The sequence below is a fragment of the Fonsecaea nubica genome (assembly GCF_001646965.1).
Source record: "Fonsecaea nubica strain CBS 269.64 chromosome Unknown Scaff25, whole genome shotgun sequence".
Lineage (NCBI taxonomy): Eukaryota > Fungi > Ascomycota > Eurotiomycetes > Chaetothyriales > Herpotrichiellaceae > Fonsecaea > Fonsecaea nubica.
In genome coordinates this window covers 107084-133721 of record NW_019173698.1, presented here as the reverse complement: position 1 = coordinate 133721, position 26638 = coordinate 107084, and the positions used below count along the sequence as shown (strand labels likewise).

Genomic DNA, 26638 nt, shown 5'->3' with positions numbered 1-26638 from the left:
CTGCTCTTCGGCTACGGCCTGTTGCTCGGTTGTAAGCTGTAAGCCCCCCAGGCGTTGTGTCAGAACATCTTCTCTCCGTGCCCGTTTCTGAGCATTCTCACGTGGTGGATTCTGACACGTGATCAAAAAGAGCATGCGGTTGCCTAGCTGTCCTTTTATCGCTCGGCAGTTATTATATCCAAATCTCGAGCTCTTGCGCCTGTGGTTGCGGCCGTACGCTGCTGCAATAAGCCGTGCAATCTCCGTGAGAGCTCTTCCAGAGAACTCCTACTATATAACGGCGACCAAAGCGCAAGACGACTGATCGGATTGCCCTCCGTGACTAACCGTAAGATTCTGAGGGAGAATTCTCGGCCATGGTTCTGGCAAGGCTGCGAAAGGCTGAGCACCGGTAGAGACTCGTCGTGGCGTATGACGATGCTTCAACCGAGCTCTGCCAGCCTATTCGTCGCTCCGTGCTCCTCTGTTGCGCTCACGGTCTTACAGATTTCTCTTTCACTTTGACCAGCGCATCCCGAATTTGGAGGTCTTCGGACTCCAATGCGGCAAAACAGGATTCAATCTCAAGAAGAGCTCTCCGGGCCTCGAGGAGTTTGTGAGGCAACTCTTGGAGCTGACGCCCTGTCTCTAGGGACTCGGCTTCTAGCTGGTTTTTTCTACTCACCCCACTTTCCGAAATTCTTCCATTAAGAAGGTGCCGTCACATTTTCGTTAATGACGGAGATGTTCGGAATATTTGATGGACTGTTCGCGATTGTAGTAACAGACGACCTGGTCCTTTACGCACTCGGGACAGGCGACCATGGCTGTTAGGGCTCCTAGAGAGGCCACCGGTAGATGTGAGAATATAGGTTGCGAGCCAACTGATAGATGGCAGCTACAGGAGGTGTAACACAGGAATTATCCACAGTGTTGGGGGAGTCGTCGGTAAGACATCTCCCAGCATGCGATAAGTAGGAATAAGGCGTGCGCTCTTGGCGCTTCCCAGGATCACGGGTGGGATCCCAGGGAAGGCTTAGCAGACCGTGACAATGGCTCGGTTATCGGGGTCAGAAGCGATGGAGTCGGCGACTTCGTTCGAGCCTCTGAGAGCGTTCAGGGACGGAGGATTTTGGCAGGACAGGTTTCGAAGCTTTTTAGGTCTTCGCGATACGGAAGGCCCGCATGGTTAGCCATGGATCGAAACGCAAGAGAGAGGGGCCCAAACCGCGGGCATAGCCCACCTTAAGTACTTAGTATGGTGAGGACAACAAACAGGCTAGAGGGGGAAAACACTGTAAAGCCGCTATAACTGTCAATAGCCCAAAGGAGCTAATGGGTTGCAATATTGGTTTTCCATTCAGAAGATCTTGTAATGCTTGAGAAATGGTCATATTCGGGAGCGGATGAGGCTTTTGGGTCGACCACGCCGCTTGCGACGCTATCCATCGTTCTTCCGGGCCTGGTAGTAGAACCTCGAGGCTGCTAATGCGCATCTAGAAAACCGCCTAACCCTCTAAAGAATGCAACATTGCAGCAGTAACGACGTACCATGCAATGCAGCGGATGGTGGCTTCCTGATCTAGCCACTTCACCCATGACTCCTCAGATGTCGTCGTCCCGAGATCTCGCGCTGCGTCCTGAATGATGTCAGTTATAGTTGCGAAAGATCGATTAGGATGTCTTCTGAGAGAAGGATCGCTGCTCAGTGTCCCATATAGGCAAATTAGAAGCCTCGCGACCAACTCCCACGAGTTACCATGTCGACCATCCTCTTTTACCTCCGGGTCCTCATCGTGCTTAGCAAGGAGTCTTCGAGCAGCAGCAAATAAATTTGAGGCAACCTCGGCCTCATCCAAATACATTGCTCCTAGCGAAAGGACTGCCAAGACGAGAATTGGACGGGCCACTGATATGTTGAAAGTTTGCAGGGGCACGATAGGAGCGTGTGGTTCGAAGAAGCGGCTGTAGGCACGAATGTATCGAATGACGGCATAGCGAGGAGGTAAAGAGAAGTCGTGTAGCTCACAGCCTGCACTCGCGAGTCTGATGTTGGCTTCAGCCGCGCAAAGCTCAGCTTCTGAGACAACGACCAGTAGTTCGTCCGAGCTCCCTGTTATGTTGCCGTGGTAGTGTTGCCGGTACTGGGCGAGGTGACTATCTGGCGGGTCACCCTGTGAGGTCGCCGTCGGTGCCAGGAAGAAAGACGGAGGAGGCGAAGTAGCGGGAAATACCCAATCTTCCAGAAAATCTAGATTGAAGTCATCACTTCCATCATAACTTGGCTGATTGCGCGGCGCGTCGGTAGCCTGAGGTGATCCAGGGGTTCGATGCTCGCCCGCATGTACCAACGCGAACGTGAAGGTAAAGAAGTCGGGATAGAAGGGACTTCCTCGGAATCATAGGGATAAAGGTCATCAGCTTTCTGCAACAGGGTTCCCACAGCACATTGCGGATCTTCATCAAAGCTTCTCTGTTGTTGATTGTCCACGTCCACGGCCTGTCGCGAATCTTGGTTGATACTTTCATGTACGGATAATTTCGCAGGTTGTTGTGAAACTTGGAGGAAGTCAGCCCAAGCTCAATCCTCAAGGTATCAAAATGATCAAAAATGATCACGCCCCGCCCAGGCTGACAGGACTTCTGACCTCCAGAAGCAGCCTCATTGGGCGAGTTCAAAGAGGGATGTGACTTTCGTTGGTGCCTCAAAATTACGTCCTTACGGCTTGAAGACATGCCACAAGCTGAGCACGTAAACGGCTTTTCGCCACGGTCTGTTTGGGTTGTTGTGCATTTAGCCTACATAAGACCCGGAGACGCAGGTTGCCACTCACGAGATCGGTGATGTCGGCGGAGATGCTCAGCCCTGTGAAATTGCTGAGGGCATATCGGACACTTGAAGTTGCCGCGCAACGTACGGGAGTCGTCGGCCATGGTGGTGGCACAACGCTTCGAATGCCTGGATGATTCAAATCAAGCTCAAAATATTACCAGCACGCAACCAGGGGTAGTCTTGGACCATTCCTGCTGGACGTTGTTGAATAGGTCACAAGTGGCGCAGGCCAAGAAGTCACTGACCAATCAGCTGAAGGTCATTTTCGCGGGGCTGACCAGATTACATAATATGTGCCGCGGGACTTGTCAGGCTGCAGGGTCCTGTTCATGCCACCTCACGCCCATCGCTCTCAGGGCGGGATCAGATTGTAGAGGGGCAGGCCAGGATAGAGCTAAGTAGTGAACGCCGGACGAGTTACATGCTAACCACCATGTCAAAAAAATGGAACGGCACAGTCCTGTAAAGATGGCAAGCTACTTCGTCCAAAGAGCTCCGAAGAGTCTTCCAAAAACTACCCCTACTCCGTTCACAGATCTTTATTCGTCCCCCTTAACCAACGAAGAGGGCGAGGGATGCCAGGAACGAAATGTTCCGGCAGTTGTGGATTGTGGGGTCTTTAATCCTGACGACTCGTGAGCTTTCGGCCCCGCAGAGTCTATATTGTTAAAGCACTCCTCGGTCTAGAACCCCCTTTGGCAGTGGAAGCATAGCACAACACATCAGAATAGATGGGGCACTATCAACAAGGTCATTATTGTCGATGCAGGGCCGTACCCCACGATACGCCATCTATGGTCGAGCTCTCTGAAATGAAGAAAATATTACTTGGAAGTGACCTCAATGGAGCTGCCAAAAGCCCTCGCAGGGATTGGCGATTCCTACCAACACTGGCTTCAAGTTTACAACCACCAATCCGTGATGAACCAACCTCGATGGCTTGGATAATAACTGAGCACTTCATGGTGCTGCCGTTTTAGTCCCCTCTAACCCATCCTTTATATCTGGTCCTGCAGGTAAAATGTGCTCATACGGTACTTGCTCTGGCCCTCATACTGCGCCAGCTCGTCCAGCGCTTGACGGCCTTCTCGCATGATTGTTTTCTCAATTTCTGGCGTTCGGGGTGTTATCCGGCATCGGAAAGGCTCAGGACGTATGTTCGACCCATTTCTGCGAGACAGGAATCAATAAGCTTGACTCTTTCCCAGGGAGAAGGGCAAACGCTCACGTATACTTGAAAATGTCCACAGGGATTTCATTCCCATTCTCATCCAACGCCTTCTGGATATTGAAACCCCACAACATCCTTGCAACGTTGAAGAACGTGCCCTGTTCCGCAAGACCTTGGCCACTGCAAACCCTTCTGCCCCAGCCAAAAGTCATATAACCCCTCTCATTGGGAAATGGACGATGCAATGGATGATCTTTGAAGAATCGTTCCGGGAGGAATCGATCTGGCTCTGGAAAATCCCTGTCGTTTCTGTGTATCGCCCAGACATTGCCTTGAACCCAGGTATTCTTCGGAATATGCCAGCCCTATAAAGTGATCAGATCAAGAAAAGATGCTCGAATGATAATACTTCAACGAAAATTACCTTGTAGATATCGTCTTGAATCGGCGCATGGGCTTGCCCTCCAACAATTGCCACCGATCGCCATCTGAAAACTTCCTTAACAAAGGCACGTATGTAAGGGAGGTCATCATCAAGGCTGGGGCTACGGTTTGAGCCGACAACCCGATCAAGCTCTTCCCAAGCCTTTGGCAGTACCTCTGGGAAAGCACAACATGCGAGGATGAAAGTAACCAGAGTCGAAGATGAGGTGTCGCTTCCGGCCCCAAAGAGGTTCCCACTTAGCGAAGCAATTTCAATGTCGTTGAGGTTGTACTTGGGGGCCTCCTCGAAAATCTTCTTTGCGTAACAGTTTCCGTGGTCCTCCTTGCGAGCGGCTTCGTCCGCTAGAGCGTAATAGAAAGACTTGCCTCGGCCTTTTCCACTTCCAAGGCCGTGCTTCCAGGGAGCCATCCAGTTGGGAAACATGGCGAGGACTATGATAGGTTAGTCCAGTGATTTTCACTCCTTCTGGTAACGTACATGGAAATGTCTCCATTAGTAGAGGAAAGGTCTTCCCCGGTATATTGAGATCCGCGGCTTTCTGCATATGAGCGATCACCTCAGTGATAATAGGGTCATCAATACTGCTGATACGCCGGTTAAATCCAATAATACTGACGACTGATGCTGCATATCGTTCGAAGTGCCGGACGTAGTTGGCGGGGTCCCGGACCATATCCATAGCGACGACTCTGCTCTCGTTGTTCTGGAAACCACTATAGTCTCGTACGTGTTGTAGACCTACACCCATATGGGTCAATTTTCGATGTAGTCGCCAGCGATCCCCATAGTACATGGTAACAATGTTGTTTTGACCTAGGCCAAGTTCACCGAATACGATCATTCGTGGTCTCGACGAATAAATTGCAGCCCGCTTATCCAATAGCTCCGAAGCAGCCCAGGCATCGCAGATCCAGACAGTCGGGTTCCGGCCGATCCAATAGGTGATGATGGGGGTCTTGTAGCGTTTGGAGAGTTCTTCAAAGTATACCCATGGCTTCGCATCGGGTAGCTGGAAAGTATTTCCTATAATTGGCCATGGAAGGGGCCCAGGAGGCTGAAGATGTCAACGGAGACATTGCGGAGGAAGAGGCCGAATACTCACCATTTTCCTTCGTAAGGAAAGTATCCGTACATAGTCGGCTACTAAAACGACGAGGCCAAATATAGTCAGCCCGATCATCTTACCAGGGTCTGCCGCCCAGTCAAGACGCAGCAATCCCAGCATGATTGCTCACAGAGGATGTCACAACACTGCTGCCAGCAGAGAGACGCTCATTCCGGAGAAGTTGAGTCGTAGGGTATTTGCCTTGCTTAAAGCAAGAAGGACGGACTGGACATTGTCTGGAGTTCCACCCCCACCCCCACCCCCGCCGCCTTTGGAACGTCTTTCAGAGGCGCAGGACTGCGCATCAAGGCCAGCGAGATGATCTCTTGTTAGCCCCACAACCCCTTTGAGTCAGCCTTGCCCGCAATGCTGCCTGTCACGTGAGTAGAATAACTTGATTGATTACTTGCGCCTGGAACTTTGTGTTGTGCCGCAGGGTAAATTATTCGGCTAACCTTCCGTATCGGGCTAGGGCAACACGTCACACCCTCCTTCCCGCGTCATAGTCGTCACCAGGCCGCATATCGATCTATGCGTAACAACACAGCGTACGAGTCGCTATTAGGAGAGAGCGCGACGCGAGTAAATGTACTATAGGAGACGCGCTCTAGTTTACAAGGAGGGCGTAGGTCACGAGAGATTACGCCCATCGTCTTTATAATGAGTCCCAGTCTCGAACGTTTCAAAGGGGTTCCTAAAACTACGACCTCGTAGATAGTCGTGTAAACATTCGATATTCTCGAAGAGAGACACATACGAAGAATGGTGTGAGCATCCAATGACAGAGGGGCCCAGAAACGGGATGGAGCATGGCTAACGAAAAGTGAGATGGCTGAGCAGTTCACGCTGAGGCTGAGCCGAAGCTGAGCCAGGTCACATAATCCATGAGCAAAGCGGCAGGTGGGTGGCAGGCACCCAGCAGGCCACGGTCCCAAATGGGTGCCTAGGCTAGGCGGCTTGTCGTCGCTGAATACCATTATACTCGGCGGCGAATCTTACCCTCTGCAAAATGAAGGCCCATTTCATTTCGAGACCAGAGCAACCCGCCATTACGGCCTGAGGATGATTTTCCGGCGCTTCTGCCTCGTGGCATCCTTCCATTGAGCCAGCCATTGAGCCAATCCAATGAAGAGACATATTTACTACCGACACATGCGAGAGTGACGGTCACGTGGTGGGAAGCGATGCAGGCTTGACAGGTCATCCCCCCAGCTGGAGCTCTTGGATTCGATTCTATTCTCTCTTTCTTCTGACCAAGTTTCCAGGGCAGCCCTGAGGCTCCAGTCAAGATGGCGCAGAATCAGGACCCGGGAAGGCACATCATCATCGCTGGGGACGCGCCTCAGCGACTATTCCTCTACCCGTCCGACGCCACATCAAACTCGGATTTCTATGTTCAAAGGCCACAGGCGCATTGGTTTCGTGTCGGCTCCGAGCTTTTGGCGGAATATCTCGATGAAGGATTCAAAAATGTCCAACCTCGCGTCCACATCCACAAGCCTGATCCGGGAAGCCTGAAGCAGGACACTATTCATTCCATCATGGAGTTGGATGCGCACCTTATACCACCAAACAATGCTCGATCCTTCAAACTACGACGTATCCAGCAGGTTGATATGGAACGACAATGGCATTTCCCATCCCCGCCCCCCGCGGCATTTGACCCGTCCAACCAGTCGTTCCTCCTTTTCCAAGAGACAAAAACCGAGACGTCAATCCCTGACGAAAGTGCTGCGCGTGCAATTTCTCTATTCCAACAATGTCGACCCAGTTTTGTTATTTACCATATGGCTCGCCATCTTTGCAGGGGCCGTGTTTGGGATCATGTAAAGCGCGGCCCTCTCGACCATCCGGCCGTCCATGATCCGGAACGTCTCATCGTTGTGGTAGAGGCCGAGGACTTACGAGCCGAGGGCATAGAGCTGTCCTACGGACTGTCCTGGGAAAGGACATGCGAAGACTTTGTTGAGCGGCTCGGATCGGTAGGGAAACTTGTCTCCTTGGCCACTTGCGCACATCTTGTCGTCCTGTTTGGCTGCGCTGGTGCCATATACCACCGAGGTGCGGCAGTGTCAAGCCCGCAACTCTTCTTCGATCCTCTCTCCGTGGAAGGCGAGTTCCTTCGAAAGAACTTAGAACACATTCCTGGTATCGCAGACGCATTTGTCGCTGGCTTCACCAAAGGCTTGGTTCAATCGCGAGATCAGAGTATAGCAGAAGGGATCGAGTTTGGGCTACACGCTGCAAGACGACTTGCCGCAGCTGGGATAGCCGAGCCAAACAAGGATGCCCCTTCATTGGCAACAGTGTACAGGGCTCAACTTGTCATGCGGGCCATTGAAGAGAAGGAGAAGAATGAATTGGCCAGGTGCACGATTCCATCGACCGACATTGTTCGTGGTGCCAGTCAAGATTGGTCTCTCCTCGACGACACCATCGGTGATCCTGCCGAAGTCGCTCGCAAGATCCTCAGGGAAGGTCCTTTCTCTCCAGGAAGCCAGGTTCCGCTGGCTCAATTCAATCAGCTCTTCTTGTTCGACCGCCATGAGATCGAATCCTTCCGGACGATCTTCAACTTTCTGAGAGAGTACTTGCTGTCCCCAATGCCTAGACCTCTCTGTATTGCCTTGTTTGGTCCGAGGGGATCAGGCAAGGCCTTTGCTGCTTTACAGGTTGCTGAGGCGGCATCCAAAGGGCACAAAGTGCGCACTCTTCAGATTGACCTCTCCCAGTTCAACAGTGCCAGCGATTTACTGACCGCATTCCACTCCGTCCGTGATTTGTCCCTCAGCGGCTTCATGCCATTGGTTTACCTCAGTGGATTTGACCATAGCTTCGCTGGTTCTCCCCTTGGCTGGCTACCTCATCTACTCCCTGTTATGTTCAATGGATTCTTTTCTGACAACGGAGTCAGCAGGCCTGTTGGCGCTGCCGTCTTCTTCTTTGGTGCCACGTCTACCAGGACTTACGACGAGTTCCGAAGGCGAGCAGGAGGGGATCCCAATGCAGGTTTGAATACTGGGCCCAAGACAGGGTTGGATAGAGTCGCCACAAACCAAGCACAAGAGTTCCTTGCCTGTTTACACGGCTTCGGAAACCTATTAGGTCCCAATAAGGCTCAGCGTGGAAATGGAACCGATCGGCTATACTCAGTCCGCCGAGCAGCTATCCTTCGCACTCTACTTGAACGGAGAGAGCCAAATCTTGTCTCACAAAATGAAATCCACATTGACGACAGCGTTCTCAACGCGCTGTTGCTCGTACCAATGTATCGTCAAGGTATTCGATCCCTCAAGTCCATCATCGACATGAGCATGCTCAACGGTCGGTACAACTTTGCAAGATCCTCGCTTCCACCTCCGGTCCAGTTAGACTTGCATGTGGACTACAAGATGTTCAGGCAGTACCTCAATGGCATGCCTCTACCAGAACAACTTCGTGAAAAGCTTGCCGAAGCCCTCCACAATGTCTATCGCAAGCACAGAGCAAAGACAACAACGGAAGCCATCGAGTCCTGGAGCGATCTCGGTGAAGAACTGAGAGAATCATCTCGAGCACATGCTGACTCGATCCCGTCGAAACTTCGCGAGATCCAATGTTTCCTTTCGGAAAAGCAAGAAGGTCGCCGAGCCGTTTCAAACTTCTCGCAGGCGCAAATCGATCGGCTGGGAGAGATTGAACATGACCGATGGAATGCCGAGCGATTACAGAATCGATGGGGATTGGGAAAGGAGCGCGACATCAACCAACGGAAGAGTCCTTTCCTCCAACCTTGGAGTGACTTGGAGCCGCACGTGCGTGAGATTGACTGTGGTATGGTTGCGAGCTACCCTGATATTCTACCGGAGACGTACAAGATATACGAGTTTGGACCCAGGGATACGAAGACACAGTAGAGAGCTTCTCAAATCCCGGATTCATGGCCATTTTCCTTCCCAATTTTCGTCGGATTCCTTTGCCAATTTCCTCTGCATGCGTTTCGACGCCAATCGCCAAACGACGACGATGATTGCCGTCAAGACGATTGACAAGACAATGTACAGCCAAATCCACCATGATACAATTGTGGTATCATTGTCCGGCTGTCCCGCATGCCAGTCGAAAATGCCCATGCTAAAGACGGTCTTGGATTAGAATTATTAGCACCTCATTTTCCTTGGAGTATCGGAGTGAGACGTACGGCCATGAAGGTGGCAGGAAGGAAAGCGACTGTTACAACAGCTATGACGCTCATCGAGGTGCTGTTTCGTCGCGCAAACTACCGGGGAAATGGTCAGTATCTCTCTGTGTTTATCACAGGGGGTTTGATTGACGTACAGCTTCTCTCATTTGTCCGTCGGCCTGTCATTTGAAGTAAGTATGTAAATGCGGAACCATGCTTGCGTCTTTGTGGCTTACAAAATCCAGTTGAGACTGAATCCTGGAAGCTGTCGTCTCCAAATCGCGTTCCACGCTCTTCAACATGGCCTGTTGGCTTGCCACACGTGCAATCATTGATGGGGAATACACGGCCGTCTCGTCCGGGCTCGAATGCCGCCTTTCGATGGCCCGAAAGGTCTCTTGCAGAGTTTCTGCAAGCTCTCTCGCAAAGTCCCTTCGGTGACTTAGGAAGAAGTTCTTCTGTCGCAGTTCAAACAGGACTTTCTTGATGCTCTTGAACTCCTCGACCGATTTCGAACCAAAACCCCGGTCGTGGTTCATGAGGGATTTCTTGTCCTTGTTCAGCTCGTTGATGATGTCGTCCACCTGCCACCGCAGGAGCGTCACCGGCAGCACCATGAAATCAGGCTGGAGAGGTTCCGGGTAGTCGTGTGGGAAAGGGTTGCGGGTGAGCAAGGGCACGACGTGATGGTCCCAGAGGCCGGCGGGTCGAAAGAAGACGAGGCATTCCCAGTCAGAATCGCACTGACGAGTTTCGGAAAAGCGCTGTGTGAAGGCCAGCGAGAAGAACGGAAAGCCATCGTCCTTCGGGGACTGTGCAATCAGCCTGATGCTCTCGGGGCTATCGAAAACCGCCGAACTGGCCGTGTTGTTCTTGACGTACGAGTCGAAGTGCTCGTCGATCCAGTCGCTGTTGCGCGCCACTTTAAGGACTCGACACAGAGGATCGTCTTCCGGTTCGTGATTGTCGGGTGGCTTTGACTTGGTCAGCGCTGACTTGGCTGGAGACGACGAGTCGGAGGATGAGGACGATTCGATCAAGGATGGCCCGGCTGAAGGCTGAGGGCAATTGACGATTCTTACACGATGGATTTCTCAGTCCCCAAACAACAAACACGACGGGACATGATATCAGCTCATCGTGGACTTACAGGATTCTGAACCGATTACTGGTGAGCAGTTCCCGTCTATCCCTTTTCAAAACACCGTTAGCAATCACTTCCCCATGTTTTTCAGTATGCCTGCCACATGCCTGAGACGGCTGTGTGATGAAATTGATGGCGCCATTCAGGTCCCGAGATTTCCATTTGGTGGGCTGTGGGATGTTCCAGCCGGCTCTCTACAATTTTGTTTTCAACCATGTATCAGCAGCAATATTCGGATGACATGGGACCAAGATTTCTTCTTACCTCGATCCTCGCGACGCTCGTTTCGCAGCTGTAGAATTCAACCCGGTCATGGCCTTGAGTTGAAGGAGGCGTTCTGTTGGCCATGTATACCTTTATACCCGTATACCGTCTGGGCGACAATGTTGCTGCGGATCACTAAACGTCCAGAGACGAGAACCTCGACTCGGGACTCGTATGTACACAGCCCCAAATAGAGACCGGAAACATGACACGCATGCCTTACCAAGTGGCCTGCCCCCCCCCTGCTTTCAGCTCTCGGTCGGAATCTGTGCTGGGACGACTGCAGCAAGCCACCGCTAATGCCACCAAATTGGAGGCCAATCCCACCGTCGGATTCTGCAGCTTTGCGCGCCCAAGAAAACAGTTCGCTTTGCAGCAGCAGCCCAGCTGGTACATATCTCGGGGTGCGTGAACATGGGCCACGGAGGCACGACTTGTCGTCTGCCACGTGGCACAAGGGGCGGAAGGGCTGGTTGCGACTTGTGCTTGCTTGTGCTTGACCAGCGCATCTATCTTTTGTGGATTTGGATTTCCCCTTCCCCCGACTATATCACCCAGAGAAGCTGCTGGTATCACTCGGCAGGGTTGCTGGCAGCTTCGAAAGGTCCGACGATCCCCTGCGCCCTCTCGAAAAAGAATACCTTCAGAAAGGCTACAGTCCTGGAAGAGAGAAACCCCACGATCCTCCTACTTCCTAACACCAGTTGGATTGACAAAGACGATTAAACCATGGCATCCGACTCGGACAGCTGGGAAGACATCTTGGATGACGAACTACCCTCAATCCGTTCTAGAAAAGATTCCCTCATCCCCGTCCCCGACGACATGTCTCGTCCTGGAGACGAGCTTTGTGGTATCTGCAAAGAACTCAAGCTGGCACCGAGACGATTCGTTGTTCTCCCGGGCGACGAGGAACATGGCCAAACGAACAAGCCCGACAAGCTGTCCATGCACCTCGGTCAGGTGGAAGATATGAGGAACAAGACGAACTGCCCGCTGTGCCGTCTGGTACTCGCAGCTCTAGGCGGAGACAAAGTCCCAACGCATCAGAACGACGACCCGGTCGTGGTGGACTTGAGCTGGAACACCAACGGCCCGTCCTTGGGTCCGTGGAGTCGTCGAGCTGAAGTTCGTATCCTGAGGCCATACGCACGCACGCAGAAGGGAGGCTTTGTACCCGATCTCAACCTGTTCCCTGAAATCACCCTCTTGGCCAACGACTCACCGACCGAGTCCGTCACCTACTTCATCCGCCCTGTCCGTAGGGACATGATCGATTTCACCCTGGTGCGAGAATGGCTGGATGTATGTCGGACGCGCCACGGCGAAGCCTGCCGGTCGAATCCGATTCTCAAAGAGTTGCGCCGATCCCATCCAGCCAAAGAGGTGCCCCAGTTCCGATGCATTGATGTCGAAAACGACTGTCTGGTCCTCCTGCCGGTTGGGTCCCGTTATGTCGCGTTGAGCTACGTCTGGGGCTCCAAAAAGTTCTTTGCAACCCTCGACACCAACGTCCACGCACTTGAAGAGCCCGGCGCACTGAAAGATCCCCAGTATCTGGACCAGATACCGCCGACCATCAAGGACGCCATCGAGGTTGTGAGGGAGATTGGCATGAAATACTTGTGGGTCGACAACCTCTGCATTGTCCAGAATGATGCCGAGATAAAAACCCCGACGATCAAGACGATGGACTTGGTCTACGGTGCGGCAGACCTGGTGATAGTCGCTGCGGGTAGTCCAAATGCGTATTCCGGCATTGCGGGCGTTCGGCCCAAATCTCGAGACTGGGGACCACCGGTCGAACAAATTGCCCCAGGGTTTCGACTGGCGTTTAGGTCTAGGTATGCCGATAGTATGCAAGCGACGCCGTACAACGCGCGCGGCTGGACGTAAGTTGACACTTGCATTCTACCGGGAAGAGTTTCAACAATGGAAAAAGAAACTAATTGGCTTGTTTACAGATACCAAGAGACTCATTTCGCCCTCCGTTCTCTCATATTCATTGACGATACAGTCGCCTTTCGCTGCAGTGGTAACGACGCATGGGAGGAGCATGTATTTGAACGTCCACACGAACTCCGGGGGGGAGGAGGTGGTCACGGCGGCGCATACGAAGGCGACGATATCGGCAAATACGAAGGCCTCATCCAATTCTATTCGGAACGCCTGCTGTCCCACGCAGACGACGTGTACAATGCTTTTGCCGGGGTGGCGCGAGAACTGAGATGCCGGCTCGACACCGACCTCTGTCATGGAACCCCGACGGTCTACTTTGACTGGTTTCTGCTTTGGGGCCCACTCTCGGAGCAGCAACGCCGTCTTCGGCCCACGACTGGTTTGCCTATTGGCCCGAGCTGGTCCTGGTCTGGTTGGGAGGGCTGTTCGTGGCCGAGGATGTGGGACTGGTACAACAGGAGCATTAAGCGCATCAAAAGAGCGATCCGGAAGCGGACCTGGATCATTTGGTACGAAAGAGAGAACCACGAGTCGACAAACTGCAGGCGACTTGTGAGACACAACGAAGTGAACGATGCCGTGGGTTCTAGCTTACGAGCCAATCGAAACTTTTACGGCTCCCGGTTTCAGCTTCGTTTTGACGGCATCGACTGCTCGCGGACCGAGCCCACGAAGCTGGCGTTGGCAGAAATCAACCCTCCAAACCACGTCCCAGATATTCTCAGCAGTCGCGGCGGTTCGGGATTCCTTCAGTTCTGGACGGTGTCGCTCATCCTCAAGATCGACGAGCCGACGTCTCCCGACAAAGCCAAAGGACCGCCGCATCAACGCAAACGGCTCGGGATCTTTGGCCGCAGCGGACACGAACTCGGTCTGATCGAGGTACAACCTCCCTGGTATTCCGGTCCTCAGGAGAGAGAATTCATCCTCGTTTGCGAGGGGAGAGACGAGCGGGCGGAGGATGGCATGATCGACGACGAGGAGGGTTGGAGATACATGGCCATGTTGATCGAATGGACGGACAAGGACGGTAACAAAACGGCATTGGGATCGATCACTTCCAATGGCAAGCCTAGCATGTATGCTGAAAGAGTGGCCATTGGGTCTGTGGGAAAGACGGACTTGAACGAGGGGCTTGGGGATGGAGCGATTTGGAAGGAAATCATCCTCGGTTGACCATATAAAAACAGTTCTTGGGAGACTGGTAGCGACGGTCATGAGCTGAATTGAGCTGACAGTGGTTGTTCCATAACTTCAAAGAGAGGTACCAGGGTACCTACCAAGTACCGAGTATAGCGTATGTAGCCAATGACTCTCTGAGGGACGAGAAGGCTGAGTGGCGCCGCCTGAGTAGGCTGAGCCAAAGTTGAGCAGGTCACATGACGCCCGAGTAAAGCGGCGGACGAACGAGTAACAAACTCCTTTTCGGCACTGGCGGTGCCTATTGAGGAAGTGCCCGCACAGGGTGGAACTCCCCTTCCCACGTGCCCGTAGCGTCAGTGCTGCCAGGCATCATTGGCTCCTGTGACTGGAACATTCGCCGGGGCCGCGGGCGCAGACACAGGCGCAGGTGGACGAAGGCGTCACAACTCAAACACGCCACTCCTCTTCACTACTTGTACTTGTATACCATCCCTCCTAGCTTTACTTTTTTTCTCCTGCACACACTGCTCTGCCCTGCACTCATCTCTCAGCAACTCTCGTCGACACGCAAGATGGCTTCCTCCACCAGATATCAACCCGCTCCTCAGCGCGACTCGTTCGAGGAGCAAAACTACCCTCAAGCCCCTCCAAACTATCAGGCTACAGGACCCAGCGCCGACCAGGGCATCTTTGGCGGCGCTCCCAGAACAGAAGACGACAATGTTCCGGACGACTTCAAGGTAAGCTCCAAATCCCTGGCAGTGTTGTCGAACCGTGCACTAACGACGATGCACAGTTTGGCGGCGTCGTCATCGAAGCTACCCTTGACATCCGAATGTCCTTTATTCGCAAAGTCTACACCATCCTGACCGTCCAGCTCCTCCTGACCGCGGCTCTGTCTACGCTTTCGTTCTTTTCCAAGGGTTACAGAAACTGGATCCAATCCAACTCGTGGATGATGTGGGTGTCGTTGTTCGGGGCCATCGGATTCATGCTCCTTACATTCTGGAAGCGCAAGTCATACCCTACAAACATGGTCTTTCTGGCTGGCTTTACTGCGTTGGAGGCCTACAGCATCAGCGTCGTCACGTCCTTCTTCGAAAGCCGCATCGTCATCGAAGCTCTCGTCATCACGCTGGCCATCTTTGTCTTCTTGACGCTCTTTGCGTGCCAGAGCAAGTACGACTTCACCAGCTGGATGCCCTACCTTTTTGGTGGTCTGTGGATATTGATCATTTTCGGATTCATGGCCGCCTTTTTCCCGCACGGATCGACGGTGGAGCTGGTCTACGGCGCGGTTGCATCCTTGATCTTCAGTGGCTATATCCTCGTGGACACCCAGCTGGTCATGAGACACTATCACGTGGAGGAGGAGATTGCGGCTTCGATCAGCCTGTACCTCGACGTTCTCAACCTGTTCCTCTCTATCCTGAGGATCTTGAATGCGACTCAGAACAACAACTAAGTTCTTCGGAGGTGCAAGGGTCGATGGAACGTCTGGGTCAGATGTGCTGGATGGGGCAAGTCCAGGTCGGGATTCGTTCTGCGGATCGATCGCAGTTCTGGTTGTGCAATTCCTTGGGGAAGATTTTACAGGCGAACACTGTTCGCAGCAATTGGGGAAAAGGTCGCTGCATTATATTGGGCGCTGGGACTCGTCCCTTTCAGTCGCTCATGTCTAAGGGGAATACGGACGAGCGCTAAACGTCTTTTCTTGGACTTGGGCTGATATTGCGGATGGACAACGGGCCATGGATTTCATATGCCTCGAATAGATTGATTCAACGGGCAGTTTGAAGAGTCAAACAATAATGATTGCATTTGTAGCCAAAGTATGGAGATGTTGTGCGATGGAGACAGCGAGTGACAGGGGATAAGATGAGATTGGGAACCACACATGTCTGTTTGTCCCCGTGCATCTGCGAACCTATCCATGCTAGTTGTGTCAAATCTTTGGTATATCTTCGTCAGTGACTATCCTGCTAGGTCGTGGTCGTCGCTCCGTTGCTGCCGCTGTTCTTATTCTTGTTCTTATTCTTGTTCTTGTTCCTGTTCCTGTTCTTATTCCATCTGTTTCTCTTCTTCTTTTCAGCTTGTGTTGCTCCTGTCGCTGCAGATGTCGCGGCGGATGCTGATGTTCCTATCGCTAACGCTGACGCTGCTGCTCCTCGCGGTGCCGACCCACTCTCCGCACCATTACCACCTTTACCACGCCCTGCCGCGGGTTTTCCATCCGTCCTCTCAGTCTTCTCGCCCTTCTGGGCATTCTGGACGTTTTGGGCTTTTGCTTTCTCCTTCTCCTTCATCTCCGGGTCGCAGTTTGGGCAGCCCGAGCCGGGGAGGGGGAGGAAGCATGCGCATCCTGTTCCCCGGATACGGTTGAAGAGTGGATGAGTTAGTATGGTGGTAAGGAGGTGAGTATGTACCTAGGTACGAGCTTGTCGATGGGACGGGACGGGACATTGATAGGATGTGATGTGATGTGATGTGATGATACGGCATGAAACAAAGGTCTCAATGCAGAACGCAAGCAAAGCAGAGAAAAAGAATAGAGGAACCGCACATACCCTTTCTCGCAACCAACCGCGCCCTCAACGCCGCCAGCTCCTCTTCCGTGAGCAACTCGTCGCCGTGGCCATCACTGTCGCTGTCCCTATCGCCATCCCTGTCCCAATCTACCTCCTCCTCCTCCTCGTCGGAGAAAGACTCGTCGGAGGAAGGGTCGAGAATCTCGTCCATGAAACTGTAGTCGACGCAGCAGATGCCGCAGACGACGAGGCCGTGGGCGCCGCACAGAAGGCGGCCGTCGGGCAGTTCGATCGGGTTGTCCATTCTTTCTTCTCGTCTTCGACTCTTTCGTCTCTCTCGTCTCGTGGTATTTCTCTTGACACGTGCAAGTACGGGACCCGGTGACTGGGGATCTTGTACTCGTGCTCGTACTCGTGCTCGTACGAGGGCCGGGGACCAGAGCACACGACGCTTCGAGGCAGAGGTAGACCTCCACGTATGAGTGTTTGGTGTGTCGACTCAAAAGTACGAGGGTAGAAATAACAAAGCGAGACCCCTCACAAGAGGCGAGTGTCAAGGATCCTACGTTCAATACCTCGTATCCGGGGGTTCATCTCCCTACACCGCCAGGTTGACAACCAGAGAGGTCGGATCTCGGCATAATACCTCAATCGAGGCACATATAGTATCGTTCAAGAGGGATCATGGCCGAAATATATACGAAATATATATAAACATTAAATCCAAAGCCGTGTCGTGACTGGAACGCCGTCGCTCTCTCCCTCTCCCTCTCTAAAAACGTATAGTAACGATGATTTCTTTACTCGTTCAAATCGCAAAAAGACACTTTTGCTCTCTGCCACAGTCCAATTCCATGTCCAACACCAACCCAAATTCAAACGCCGTGATCGGCAAATCGAGTCCTTCGTCAACAGATGTCTTTGGTTGTTGCAGGGGTCTGGAGCGCGTATATGTCCCGTAAGTCTTGCTGGGTATGGTTCTGGAACTCTCCTGGGCTCACTTCCAACTCTTCCATGAGACTTTGCTGTCCAAGTCGCATGAGGAATATGCCGGCGTATACCGATACTTGCCGATCTGCCCAGCGGGACGTTCCCTCCCAGGAGGTCTTGTCGGGGTGCACCGTATTATCGCTTCTCGAGTACCTTGGCTTGATGTCCTCGCCACTCGGAATGCCGACCTAATCAGCTGTAATCATAGTCATCGGCTGGCGTCTTCTATCCCTCTTCGAAATCCAACAATCAGGTCACGTCCAACGGTATATCCGGCGGCCGAATCTAACAGCCTAACCCATGTGGTGTGACACCTCCTTGTGGCTGATATCTAGAGCATTAGCACACGCACCTGTCGCCTCCTCTTCAACATCCCTCAGTGCCCAACAATAAAAAATGTGTTTGTGATCAAACAAACCACCATGACACATACACCGTAGATGGCCAATGCGAGGCTCAGCTTGCGAAGCAGTTTCCGGCGGAAATTTCGCGTCCGTTTCAATAAGCTCACGCCACTCAGGCTCAGGAACCCCGAACTGCTCAGCAAGTTCTGGCCTTCGTGGCTCGGTTGTTCATTATTGCCGGCGTCGTCGTCAGATTTGACGCTTTCATCCTCGTCCCCCTGCCAGTCGTAATCGTCTTCTTCTTTGACGAGTTTTTGATGCAGAGGTGAATCAGGCGACGATATCTTATAGTAGAACAAGCCTGGCAAGATGAAGGAAATGGACGTGCTTCCTGTTGAACCGACGTACGCCAGGACAGTCTCAAGGCTGGAAACCGTCATGGCAACGATATAGCTGAGGATGATGATCGCGGTGGTGATAGCGGCAAACCGAGCCTCTCCCATCTCCGCATTTCGTCTTCTGCCAGGTTGTAACAGAGGCACGTCGCGGGCGGGGCTAGAATCGAGCGAGCTGGGCGTAGCAGGCGTGGAACGGAGTCTCGCCTTGAGTTTGTCGGATGGACGCCATTTGAGAACGGCGTCGACACTGGCACGGCAAGGGTGAACTTGCAGAGGATAGGAAAACATGACAAGAACCACAATCATGGCTTGACCGATCGTTGTCGACACTGAGGGCGCGTACTGTGCCACAATATTCCCTCCGATTTCGTTCCCAAATGACAAATAACCGGTAATCGCAACTAAAACATAGATGGCGGCCGCCGTGCCGTTGGACGCAAATACCACGGCGCTGGTGCGGAAATGAGAATTGTCGTTGATCTCGTTGAGGATGCTGAACATGTTTTGATGACAGGTATAGGCAAACACAATGACGGGGAAAGAAGAAAGAGCCGGTACAGCACCAGCCCAGGTGATTACCCTCAGCGGAGTCTTATAGTGCCCATCGGGCAAAGTGTCGTGTGCGAGAAAGTGGTAGACGACCAGGATGACCAGGTAGCCGATTGATATCAGGGCGATGACCGAAGTGTATTTCAACGAGTCGAGTCGACGTAGGAAGGAGAATGGAATGACAACCAGCATGAAAGCCGTCACCCAAAAGTGACGATCGAACATGAATTTCCCCAGATCCTCTTCACGGGCGAACCCTCGCACCACCCCCGGCATGAGGTCGCCAATGATGATGAGATAGCTGACTCCCACCCCAAAGCATTTGACGGCGATGGCAGCATCAAAGATGACCGCGGCGTTGGGGTATGTGATTTGAGACAGGGCGAAAAAACTCGAGGATCCTCGTTCAAGGTACGCGGCGCAGCGAGTTTGCAGGTAGAGGCCAAACCCAGCAGTGACACCAGCCCACAATATCACAATTGTTCCCAGCAAGATCCCCATATGTGACAAGGCGCCGGGCATGGCGAGGACTCCAGCGCCCACGATTGTGTTGAGGAGATTGACCACGCTGCTGATCCATGATGCTTGACCGACGGTTCCTGTGAGATCGCGTTTGCTCAGGGTCGGGGTGCCGGGGCGTCTGAAGAGCAGTTAGCACACAGGAACAGCATAGATTGCGAGACGACTTACCGACGAGCTCGAGACTGCGTCCTGCTCGAGGAAGCGGGCGCAGGTAGTGACATGATCGGGTCCCAAAAATAGGACAAAGGGCGTCGCGGTTTTATCTCGTGGGATCGGAAGTGTTCATCTCTGCTCCCCTCGCGAGAGCTACGGACAAAGACACAAAAGATACAGGAGCAGATAAAGGCGCGGTAGATGGCTAGATCATCACATTGAGCAGTCAAGAAAGAGGGGAAACGAATGGATTGGAAATGTCGGTTCCCAAATTGAAGCCCGAGAGGAATTAATTAGCGAAGAGAGACGGATATGACAATTGCGGCTGCGGATGGCGTCAAACAGTGTCCAAGCCTCCCCTGGCCTCCCAAGCCACACATCGGGGACACTCGATCCCCCATCGTCGCCCCGAAACTTTCCATTTGGCCCCCCTTTCCACTGATATGCGAATACATCAGGATGCTCATTGTTCTATCCTGTACCTGTTGGGTGCTTGTATAGGTCTACTGGTACTCGATACTGGTGGTTGAACTGTCTTTCGTGTTCCCCCAAAGCTCGCATTGTTCACGCACAGCCGCATTCAGGCCTTCCCCCATCCTGGCTTCAACGAGTCAACGACCTCGTTGTATATCTTCACAGCATCGCTCGCTGTTGCCCCTGGTTGTCCTCCCACATACGGCCCGACATTGTTGAAGAGAGGCACATCCCTGACAGCGCCTGCAAGCACCTCCAAACAGCTGCCTCCCTTGATCTGAATCACGTCCGTCGCCTGTCCAGTGGCGCCATTTGTCCTCGAGCTCCTGCTCCCAATGACAGTGGAAATCTCCTTGTCCTTGACCAATGCGAGCATTACCTCAGCGACCTCCTCTGGCGTCACCCAGACATCGTCTTGCGAAATGACCTTCAACTTCTCCGGGTGGTCGGTCCACAGCGGCGTTTTGACCAGTCCCGGCATCACGCAGCTCACACGTATCCCCTGCAGCTTTTCCAGATCCGCCAGGCTGCGCACCAACGCTTGGACGCCATGCTTGCTCACATGATACAGGGGGAATGGGAGGCTGGTGGTCTCACCTGCGATACTCGCGATATGGACAATCGTCTTGGGATTCTCGACACTGGATGGCGGGTTTGCTGCCAAAAAGTGAGAAATGGCCAACTGCGTGACGCGCACGGGATGCGTTATGTTGATGTCCAACAGCCGGTACCTCCCTCCGGCTGGGTCGTCCTTGGATTTCTCCGTCCCCGGTGGGTGCCAGAAGCTGCTCCAATCCGGCTCAAATACTCCTGCTCCCGGGCACACAATGTCGATTGATCCGAATTGTTGCTGAGCTGCGGCAAACATGGCATCGAGGTCCGGCCACGAGGTCACGTCGGTCTTCTGGAAGACGGCTTTGTTGGCAGTCGATTGATACTTCTGGACCACTTTCTCGGCTTCTGGTCGGAGACTAAGGTCGGCAAACACGACGTTGGCGCCATTTTCCAGAAGGAGACGGGCAAACTCGAGATTAATCCCTGTTGGTGGTCGCCTGAAGTCAGTTTTTTGGCCTCGTTGGGCTGAGGTTGCATCGGAGTGAAAGATCTACCGGAGCCAGCGCCCGTGACAATCGCTGTCTTTCCTTGTACTTGCTGAGCCATTGCACAGATTCCTTGTGGAGGACAGAAGGGGGGTTCAAGATGACAAAGTCGAATTCAATCTGGAGAAGGGTTCACCTTGTGGGCTTCATATACAACCTCCTGCCTCGGTATCCCGAGGCAGCAGTGTTGTATGTTATTGAAGGACCCCCGTGTTTTGGATGGCCCACGTCGAACGACACCCCTCCCCTCACGAAGCTCTAAACCAAGGAGACCGAGGTTACAACCTTCAGGCATAGCGTGGTTGACTCGAATCGGGCCATTTTTGCCTCCGCAAAATACAACCACATGGCGGTTCACGCTACGCCTGGTTCGGAAGCGTATCCGGTGGCTCTCGCGGCATGATCGAGGATAAATTCAGACAATGGAACTGAACAGAGAACAGAAAACAGAAAATAGAGAGCAGTGAGAGAGAGTCTGACACCGTCGCATATTCAGCTCGCCCCCCCACCCGCGCAGAGACCATGAAGAGTCACCTCAACACCACCTTGCGTCGTGCCGCTTCCACCTTGACCAAAGAGGCCGGTGACATCAGCTCCGTCTTTCCCTCTCTATCTGGCAAGAAACCTGATCCTCTGCCACCACGGTTCAGCGCGTTGAAGAAGAAATTGATCAAGGGCAATGAAGACGCCATAACAGCGTCCTGGCAGCGACTGTCGGAGAGTCTGGAGCGGGAGATTGCCGAGATTAGATCACAAGGCAGTAACGTACGCTCCATCCCTTCCGTCAGAGATATGCAAATGGCTGAATGTTGCGTTCCAGGTTATTCCTAGCATTGAATTTCGGGATATCGTTGCTGGGACTGTGCCTCGCGCGAAGCTCGACGCGCTCCGCCATCGAGGGACTGCGGTCATTCGTAATGTTCTCCCTCGAGAGCAGGCGCTGGATCTCAAACGGCAAGCCAAGGAATATATTGCCGCGAATCGGTCCAAAGTCAGAGCTTTCCCGCCAGATAATCCTGCCGTGTACGAGTTGTATTGGACTCCTTCCCAGATCCAAGCACGGGCTCATCCGAACATGCTGAAAGCGCAGTCTTTTCTCGCCTCTTTCTGGCACTCCTCCGACCCGTCGTCAGAGATATCTACAACCTACCCTCTGACTTACGCTGACCGCTTTCGCATCCGGCAACCGGGCGACGCAAAGTTCTCACTGGGCCCGCACACTGATGGGGGAAGTCTCGAGCGCTGGGAAGATCCCGAGTATGCTCGCGTATATCAGCCCATCCTCAAGGGTCGCTGGGAAGAGTATGACCCCTTCGACGCACGCCACCGCATCGATGCCAGGATGGACTTGTACAATGGAGCCGGTGCTTGCAGCATGTTTCGCTTGTTTCAGGGCTGGCTGTCCATGTCCTCAACGGGCCCTGGTGAAGGCACCCTGAGAGTCTGCCCCTTGATTCGGCATGCCACATCTTACCTGATACTGAGACCATTTATCGATCTTCAGACCGGCAAGCTGAACCTGGACGCCACGTTTCCAAACTCCGTACCAGCTGCATGTCAGGAATATGACCCTGTATCTCACCCTGGCCTCGAGCTTGACACCACTATGGTGAGCATGCCCAAAGTTGAACCGGGTGATTATGTCGCTTGGCATTGTGACATGGTGAGTCCCTTGTCCTGTTTGAAAGATGTTGTCTGTTTTTGGCCAAGTCAGCGTCATAGTGAATGGCCCCCATTTGGTCAATGCCATGGAGAAGCTGACAGCGATCCCCAGATCCACGCGGTAGACAAGGAGCACCGTGGCAAAGGTGACAGTAGCGTCATGTATATTCCTGCATGTGCAATCACCGGGCCCAATGTCGAGTTCTTGAAGAGACAACGGATGAGTGCACTGGCATACAGCCCGCCGCCAGACTTCCCCGGGGCCGGTGGTGATGGCGAGGTTGGCTTTCTTGGAGCTGTATCCTGGGATCAAGTCAATGATGCAGGGAAGCGCGCCATGGGACTGGGAAAAACGATGTGGGATTTCTCTCCGGACATGAGTGAAGGAGAGCGGAAGGCGATTGAAGCTGGCAACAGGACGCTGTTTGGTTGACCGTCCCACTTCCAAAACACCCAGCAAAAGGGGGCAATGCCCTTTAACCTGGCAAGCGTGTAGTGGGCACGCACTTTCTTCCGGCTCTGTATAACCGATTTATCTCCTTGAGAAAGAATATTTCGCAGTGGGAATTTCTGTTCTCCGGGACTTTGGACAAGCAATAGTATTGAACTGTGCCTGCATGAATACCCAGCTGCGATGGGGAAGGGCGCGTTATGAGCCCCGCTGGTATGTCAGGGGATGTTCCACTGCCATTCCGAGTAGGAGGATCTTTTGTGTGCGAGGGCAGAAATTTCCTTCCAACCGAGTCTGGTATTCCCAGTATTATTATTATTATTATTGTTATTGTGGATTGGCTGCGAAGTGAGACACCTGGTAAGGCAACCTACACTTGGGACTATCGGGCACTGGCGAGGTCCCCGATGGCTGGGGGAGTTCCCTTTAGGCCGCGTATGAGAGAAAAGGGAAATGTGGACAGCCAGACATCATTATGCAGGGAAAGGATCAGCAGAGGAAAAAAAAAGAATCCGCAGTAGGGGGGAAAAAGGGGATGAATACCTTGGGCTTGCTATGGGGGCCTGCATTTTGGCAGCGATATCCTGGGTTCGCCAGACGTGACCGGGGTGCAACGGACCCAGTCTTCAGAGAGTGATACCGAAATCGTGATTTGCGGGTGACAGCTGTCAAATAATGTCCTTTCTGTGGCCTCGACATGGACCGCAGTGTAACAAACAAAAGACTGCATGATTGTGGGCACAACGGGGATTAATCGGTCCTGCGTGTCGGCATTGATGTCCAAGTGTCCACGGCCATGAGGAGCACCCACTGTACAGTACCAGGTACATGTACGAGGTACTGTTGGAGCTGAATCGAGGTTCGTTCTGCGCAGACCAACTAGCTGTAGCGTAGGTAAGACGTACAAGTACCTCCTCTACTCCGTATACTCTCCCTTGGCAAGGTCTCAGAGGGCGTAAGCACCTAATAATCATAGCCCTGAGTGCCCTGGTTGAAATCATTTGCGAGTATTGAAGCTGTGGAGACGGGCTGTCGATGCTGTGCCTGACAATGAATGTGCCGAGTACGGAGTACATACATGCTGGTAGACTCAGGATCAAGAATACCAATTGTGGCATGGTGGAGCTGTTTCGCTTGGTCCTCGAAGACGAACAGTGTCCGCTGATGCCTCGGTAAGGGAGTACTTGGTAGACGAATACTGTACGTACAATACATGCACAAAACATGGTCGATGCAAAAATTCCCGAGGGCTGTTTCTCCGTGCATCTGCAAGAGGCGCCATAGGGCTGATGAGGTGCCAGTAACTCCCCTGCTTTGCTTCGCCAGCTAGACAGGTGTGGACTGATTGCATGAGCAGACAGCTGAAACCGTCTACCGGGGTACTCGCAGGCGAAAGGTCAGACACCGCGATTGTGGGCATCTTGTGGATGTCGCAAAGACAAGGCACTGAATGCTCATTCTCCCTTGCAGGACGCGGGAATAGTCCTTGATCCTTGTACTCACGCGTGCCGCAGAGTACCTGGTACAAATGGACCAAAATTGTTGAACGCGACTTGAACTATTGAGCGCACACGGCATGGACGCTCCGCAACCGTAGAGGAGCAATTCTGGAGAAGGCCACGGCAATCAGCGTTACGCTTGGAGCAGACGGGATTAGCCTCCCTGGAGAGAAAAACGCCATGTCGCGCTTCGTGGTGATCAGACTCTCCTCGTCGACAAAGTTTATAGCTGAGTTTGCAGGGTTGATGGCCTCGCCTGGAGTCTCTTTGCAGATGTGGCTGAAGTCAGAAGTGATTATTATTGAAAAGCCACCAAGACACACAAAATTGCCTAGGTTTTGTGTGGTAGACGTGCTGTCGTTGAGGCAGCAGACGGCTCTTTGACAGATGCACTAAGAAAGAGCATGGCTCAATGTACTCGGTACGAGTACTCACCGCATACTCGTCGTAAGGAGTACACTTCCCAGAAAGTCTTCAGCAGACTGGCCTCCAGAGGACCTCTCTCCTGCTATCGTGATTTGTCCGGACTTCGAGCGTGGAGAGCATGCGACCAACGGATTGGATATTTGCAGGCTAAATGCAAAAGTGCCTGGGTGCCTGAAGCGGCTGTCAGGGGAAAGCTGCCGCATTCCTGCACCGAGCCCAGGACCAGCTCGACAAGGTTTGAGGATTACTCCAGAGGGCGCTGCCATGTGGAAAACTGCAGCTTCTTGCGCTACAACATGCGCAGTACCCCTGGCGATGCAAGCTACGAAGGGGGAGCTAGCAGGACTTCCGCCTCGTGGGGAGTTGCTGCGGAAGATAGAGAAGGCTCTTGTTGGCTCGCTCGCAGATGCCCGATGTTGTACGAGTGCTTAACGACGAGAGACTCTCGTGTGCTCTGGTTGTGACAATGCTGCGCTCGAAACTCAATGAAACCGACGCAGGTTATTTTCATGCAGCCTTGAGTTGCGATGCCGCACTCAGGCCAATAAAGCCGTAGATGTGTTTCCCCAAAGGTTGTCCTTCCGTCGAGTTCACGGTATCTCTCACCTGTCCTTGGAGTGAGCCAATAATTGTGTTATTGATGTGACTTTAGGTTGGCGGATACGAGCCCCTCATGCCCCCCAATATTTGGTATCTTTCCCTGGAGAAGACCCTGAGACAGCCGAGAAAGCATGTCTGTGCTATTGACGAACAAGAGCAACAAGTCCCTGATGGCTGGTATTCCTTGGTGACTTATCGTGGGTGGATGTGCAGCTAACCCGACGCATGTTTCTGAGGAGCTTGTTGGTGGTATCGATGTCCTGTAGACGCGTGGGAATTGGTGTGGTGCACACAATCACTCTCACCAAACCCTGAATCTGTCCTCACCGCTCCTAGGCCTTTCCTGGCAGATGTGGCTAGTCCGTGCAACTTGTAGCTGGCTGAACATTTCCTCCTCTTCCTCAGTCCCTAGCTCTTGGAGTCTTGTAAGGCAGCTTATCGAACTGGTGGCAACTGTTTGCGAGAGGAAGCGAGAACGATAAGCGAGGTCGGAAGGAGGGAGGGGCACACGGGCACACGGGACACCCAGAGCGAGCCGGTTACTTTTTCCACTTCTGAGGAGTGATTTGCTGTAATTAGGCACTCAGCAGCAGTCCAAACAGGGGATGAGGAGACGATATTTTCCGGTTGGCTGGAAGATGAGTGCTCTGTCAATGAAAAAAGTGCCTGACTTGTTGATGGCTCTTGTGCCCCTCAGGCGCTGAACATCTGCAGTGCAGGCGTCACATTGTCAACAA

The 26638-nt window shown here is 53.0% G+C and overlaps 10 protein-coding genes across 10 annotated transcripts; 4 read left to right on the top strand and 6 right to left on the bottom strand.

The window, feature by feature from the left end:
- Positions 1 to 1487: 1487 nt before the first annotated feature.
- On the bottom strand, positions 1488 to 2913 carry AYO20_04677 (hypothetical protein; the record flags this gene model as incomplete). Its single annotated transcript, XM_022642973.1, has 5 exons — positions 1488 to 2367; positions 2423 to 2640; positions 2703 to 2753; positions 2814 to 2845; positions 2898 to 2913. The coding sequence occupies 5 exons, from the start codon at positions 2911 to 2913 to the stop codon at positions 1488 to 1490; spliced, it is 1197 nt and encodes a 398-aa protein (XP_022501028.1).
- Positions 2914 to 3810: 897 nt separating this feature from the next.
- Positions 3811 to 5653, bottom strand: AYO20_04676 (hypothetical protein; the record flags this gene model as incomplete). The annotated part of the gene is made up of 5 exons (XM_022642972.1): positions 3811 to 3982; positions 4041 to 4348; positions 4408 to 4859; positions 4906 to 5437; positions 5531 to 5653. The coding sequence occupies 5 exons, from the start codon at positions 5651 to 5653 to the stop codon at positions 3811 to 3813; spliced, it is 1587 nt and encodes a 528-aa protein (XP_022501027.1).
- Positions 5654 to 6822: 1169 nt separating this feature from the next.
- On the top strand, positions 6823 to 9429 carry AYO20_04675 (hypothetical protein; the record flags this gene model as incomplete). The annotated part of the gene is made up of 1 exon (XM_022642971.1): positions 6823 to 9429. The coding sequence occupies one exon, from the start codon at positions 6823 to 6825 to the stop codon at positions 9427 to 9429; it is 2607 nt and encodes an 868-aa protein (XP_022501026.1).
- A 21-nt stretch (positions 9430 to 9450) lies between these two features.
- Positions 9451 to 11187, bottom strand: AYO20_04674 (hypothetical protein; the record flags this gene model as incomplete). Its single annotated transcript, XM_022642970.1, has 6 exons — positions 9451 to 9657; positions 9714 to 9791; positions 9851 to 9874; positions 9932 to 10772; positions 10846 to 11033; positions 11104 to 11187. The coding sequence occupies 6 exons, from the start codon at positions 11185 to 11187 to the stop codon at positions 9451 to 9453; spliced, it is 1422 nt and encodes a 473-aa protein (XP_022501025.1).
- A 645-nt stretch (positions 11188 to 11832) lies between these two features.
- Positions 11833 to 14238, top strand: AYO20_04673 (hypothetical protein; the record flags this gene model as incomplete). The annotated part of the gene is made up of 2 exons (XM_022642969.1): positions 11833 to 12995; positions 13068 to 14238. The coding sequence occupies 2 exons, from the start codon at positions 11833 to 11835 to the stop codon at positions 14236 to 14238; spliced, it is 2334 nt and encodes a 777-aa protein (XP_022501024.1).
- Positions 14239 to 14777: 539 nt separating this feature from the next.
- On the top strand, positions 14778 to 15670 carry AYO20_04672 (hypothetical protein; the record flags this gene model as incomplete). The annotated part of the gene is made up of 2 exons (XM_022642968.1): positions 14778 to 14945; positions 15002 to 15670. 2 exons carry the CDS (start codon positions 14778 to 14780, stop codon positions 15668 to 15670), a joined length of 837 nt encoding a protein of 278 aa, XP_022501023.1.
- A 517-nt stretch (positions 15671 to 16187) lies between these two features.
- On the bottom strand, positions 16188 to 17037 carry AYO20_04671 (hypothetical protein; the record flags this gene model as incomplete). The annotated part of the gene is made up of 2 exons (XM_022642967.1): positions 16188 to 16567; positions 16773 to 17037. The coding sequence occupies 2 exons, from the start codon at positions 17035 to 17037 to the stop codon at positions 16188 to 16190; spliced, it is 645 nt and encodes a 214-aa protein (XP_022501022.1).
- Positions 17038 to 17641: 604 nt separating this feature from the next.
- AYO20_04670 (hypothetical protein) lies at positions 17642 to 19757 on the bottom strand (the record flags this gene model as incomplete). The annotated part of the gene is made up of 3 exons (XM_022642966.1): positions 17642 to 17911; positions 18157 to 19654; positions 19705 to 19757. The coding sequence occupies 3 exons, from the start codon at positions 19755 to 19757 to the stop codon at positions 17642 to 17644; spliced, it is 1821 nt and encodes a 606-aa protein (XP_022501021.1).
- Positions 19758 to 20269: 512 nt separating this feature from the next.
- AYO20_04669 (hypothetical protein) lies at positions 20270 to 21324 on the bottom strand (the record flags this gene model as incomplete). The annotated part of the gene is made up of 2 exons (XM_022642965.1): positions 20270 to 21201; positions 21273 to 21324. 2 exons carry the CDS (start codon positions 21322 to 21324, stop codon positions 20270 to 20272), a joined length of 984 nt encoding a protein of 327 aa, XP_022501020.1.
- A 461-nt stretch (positions 21325 to 21785) lies between these two features.
- Positions 21786 to 23358, top strand: AYO20_04668 (hypothetical protein; the record flags this gene model as incomplete). Its single annotated transcript, XM_022642964.1, has 3 exons — positions 21786 to 22028; positions 22084 to 22926; positions 23038 to 23358. The coding sequence occupies 3 exons, from the start codon at positions 21786 to 21788 to the stop codon at positions 23356 to 23358; spliced, it is 1407 nt and encodes a 468-aa protein (XP_022501019.1).
- Between the last annotated feature and the right edge of the window lie 3280 nt (positions 23359 to 26638).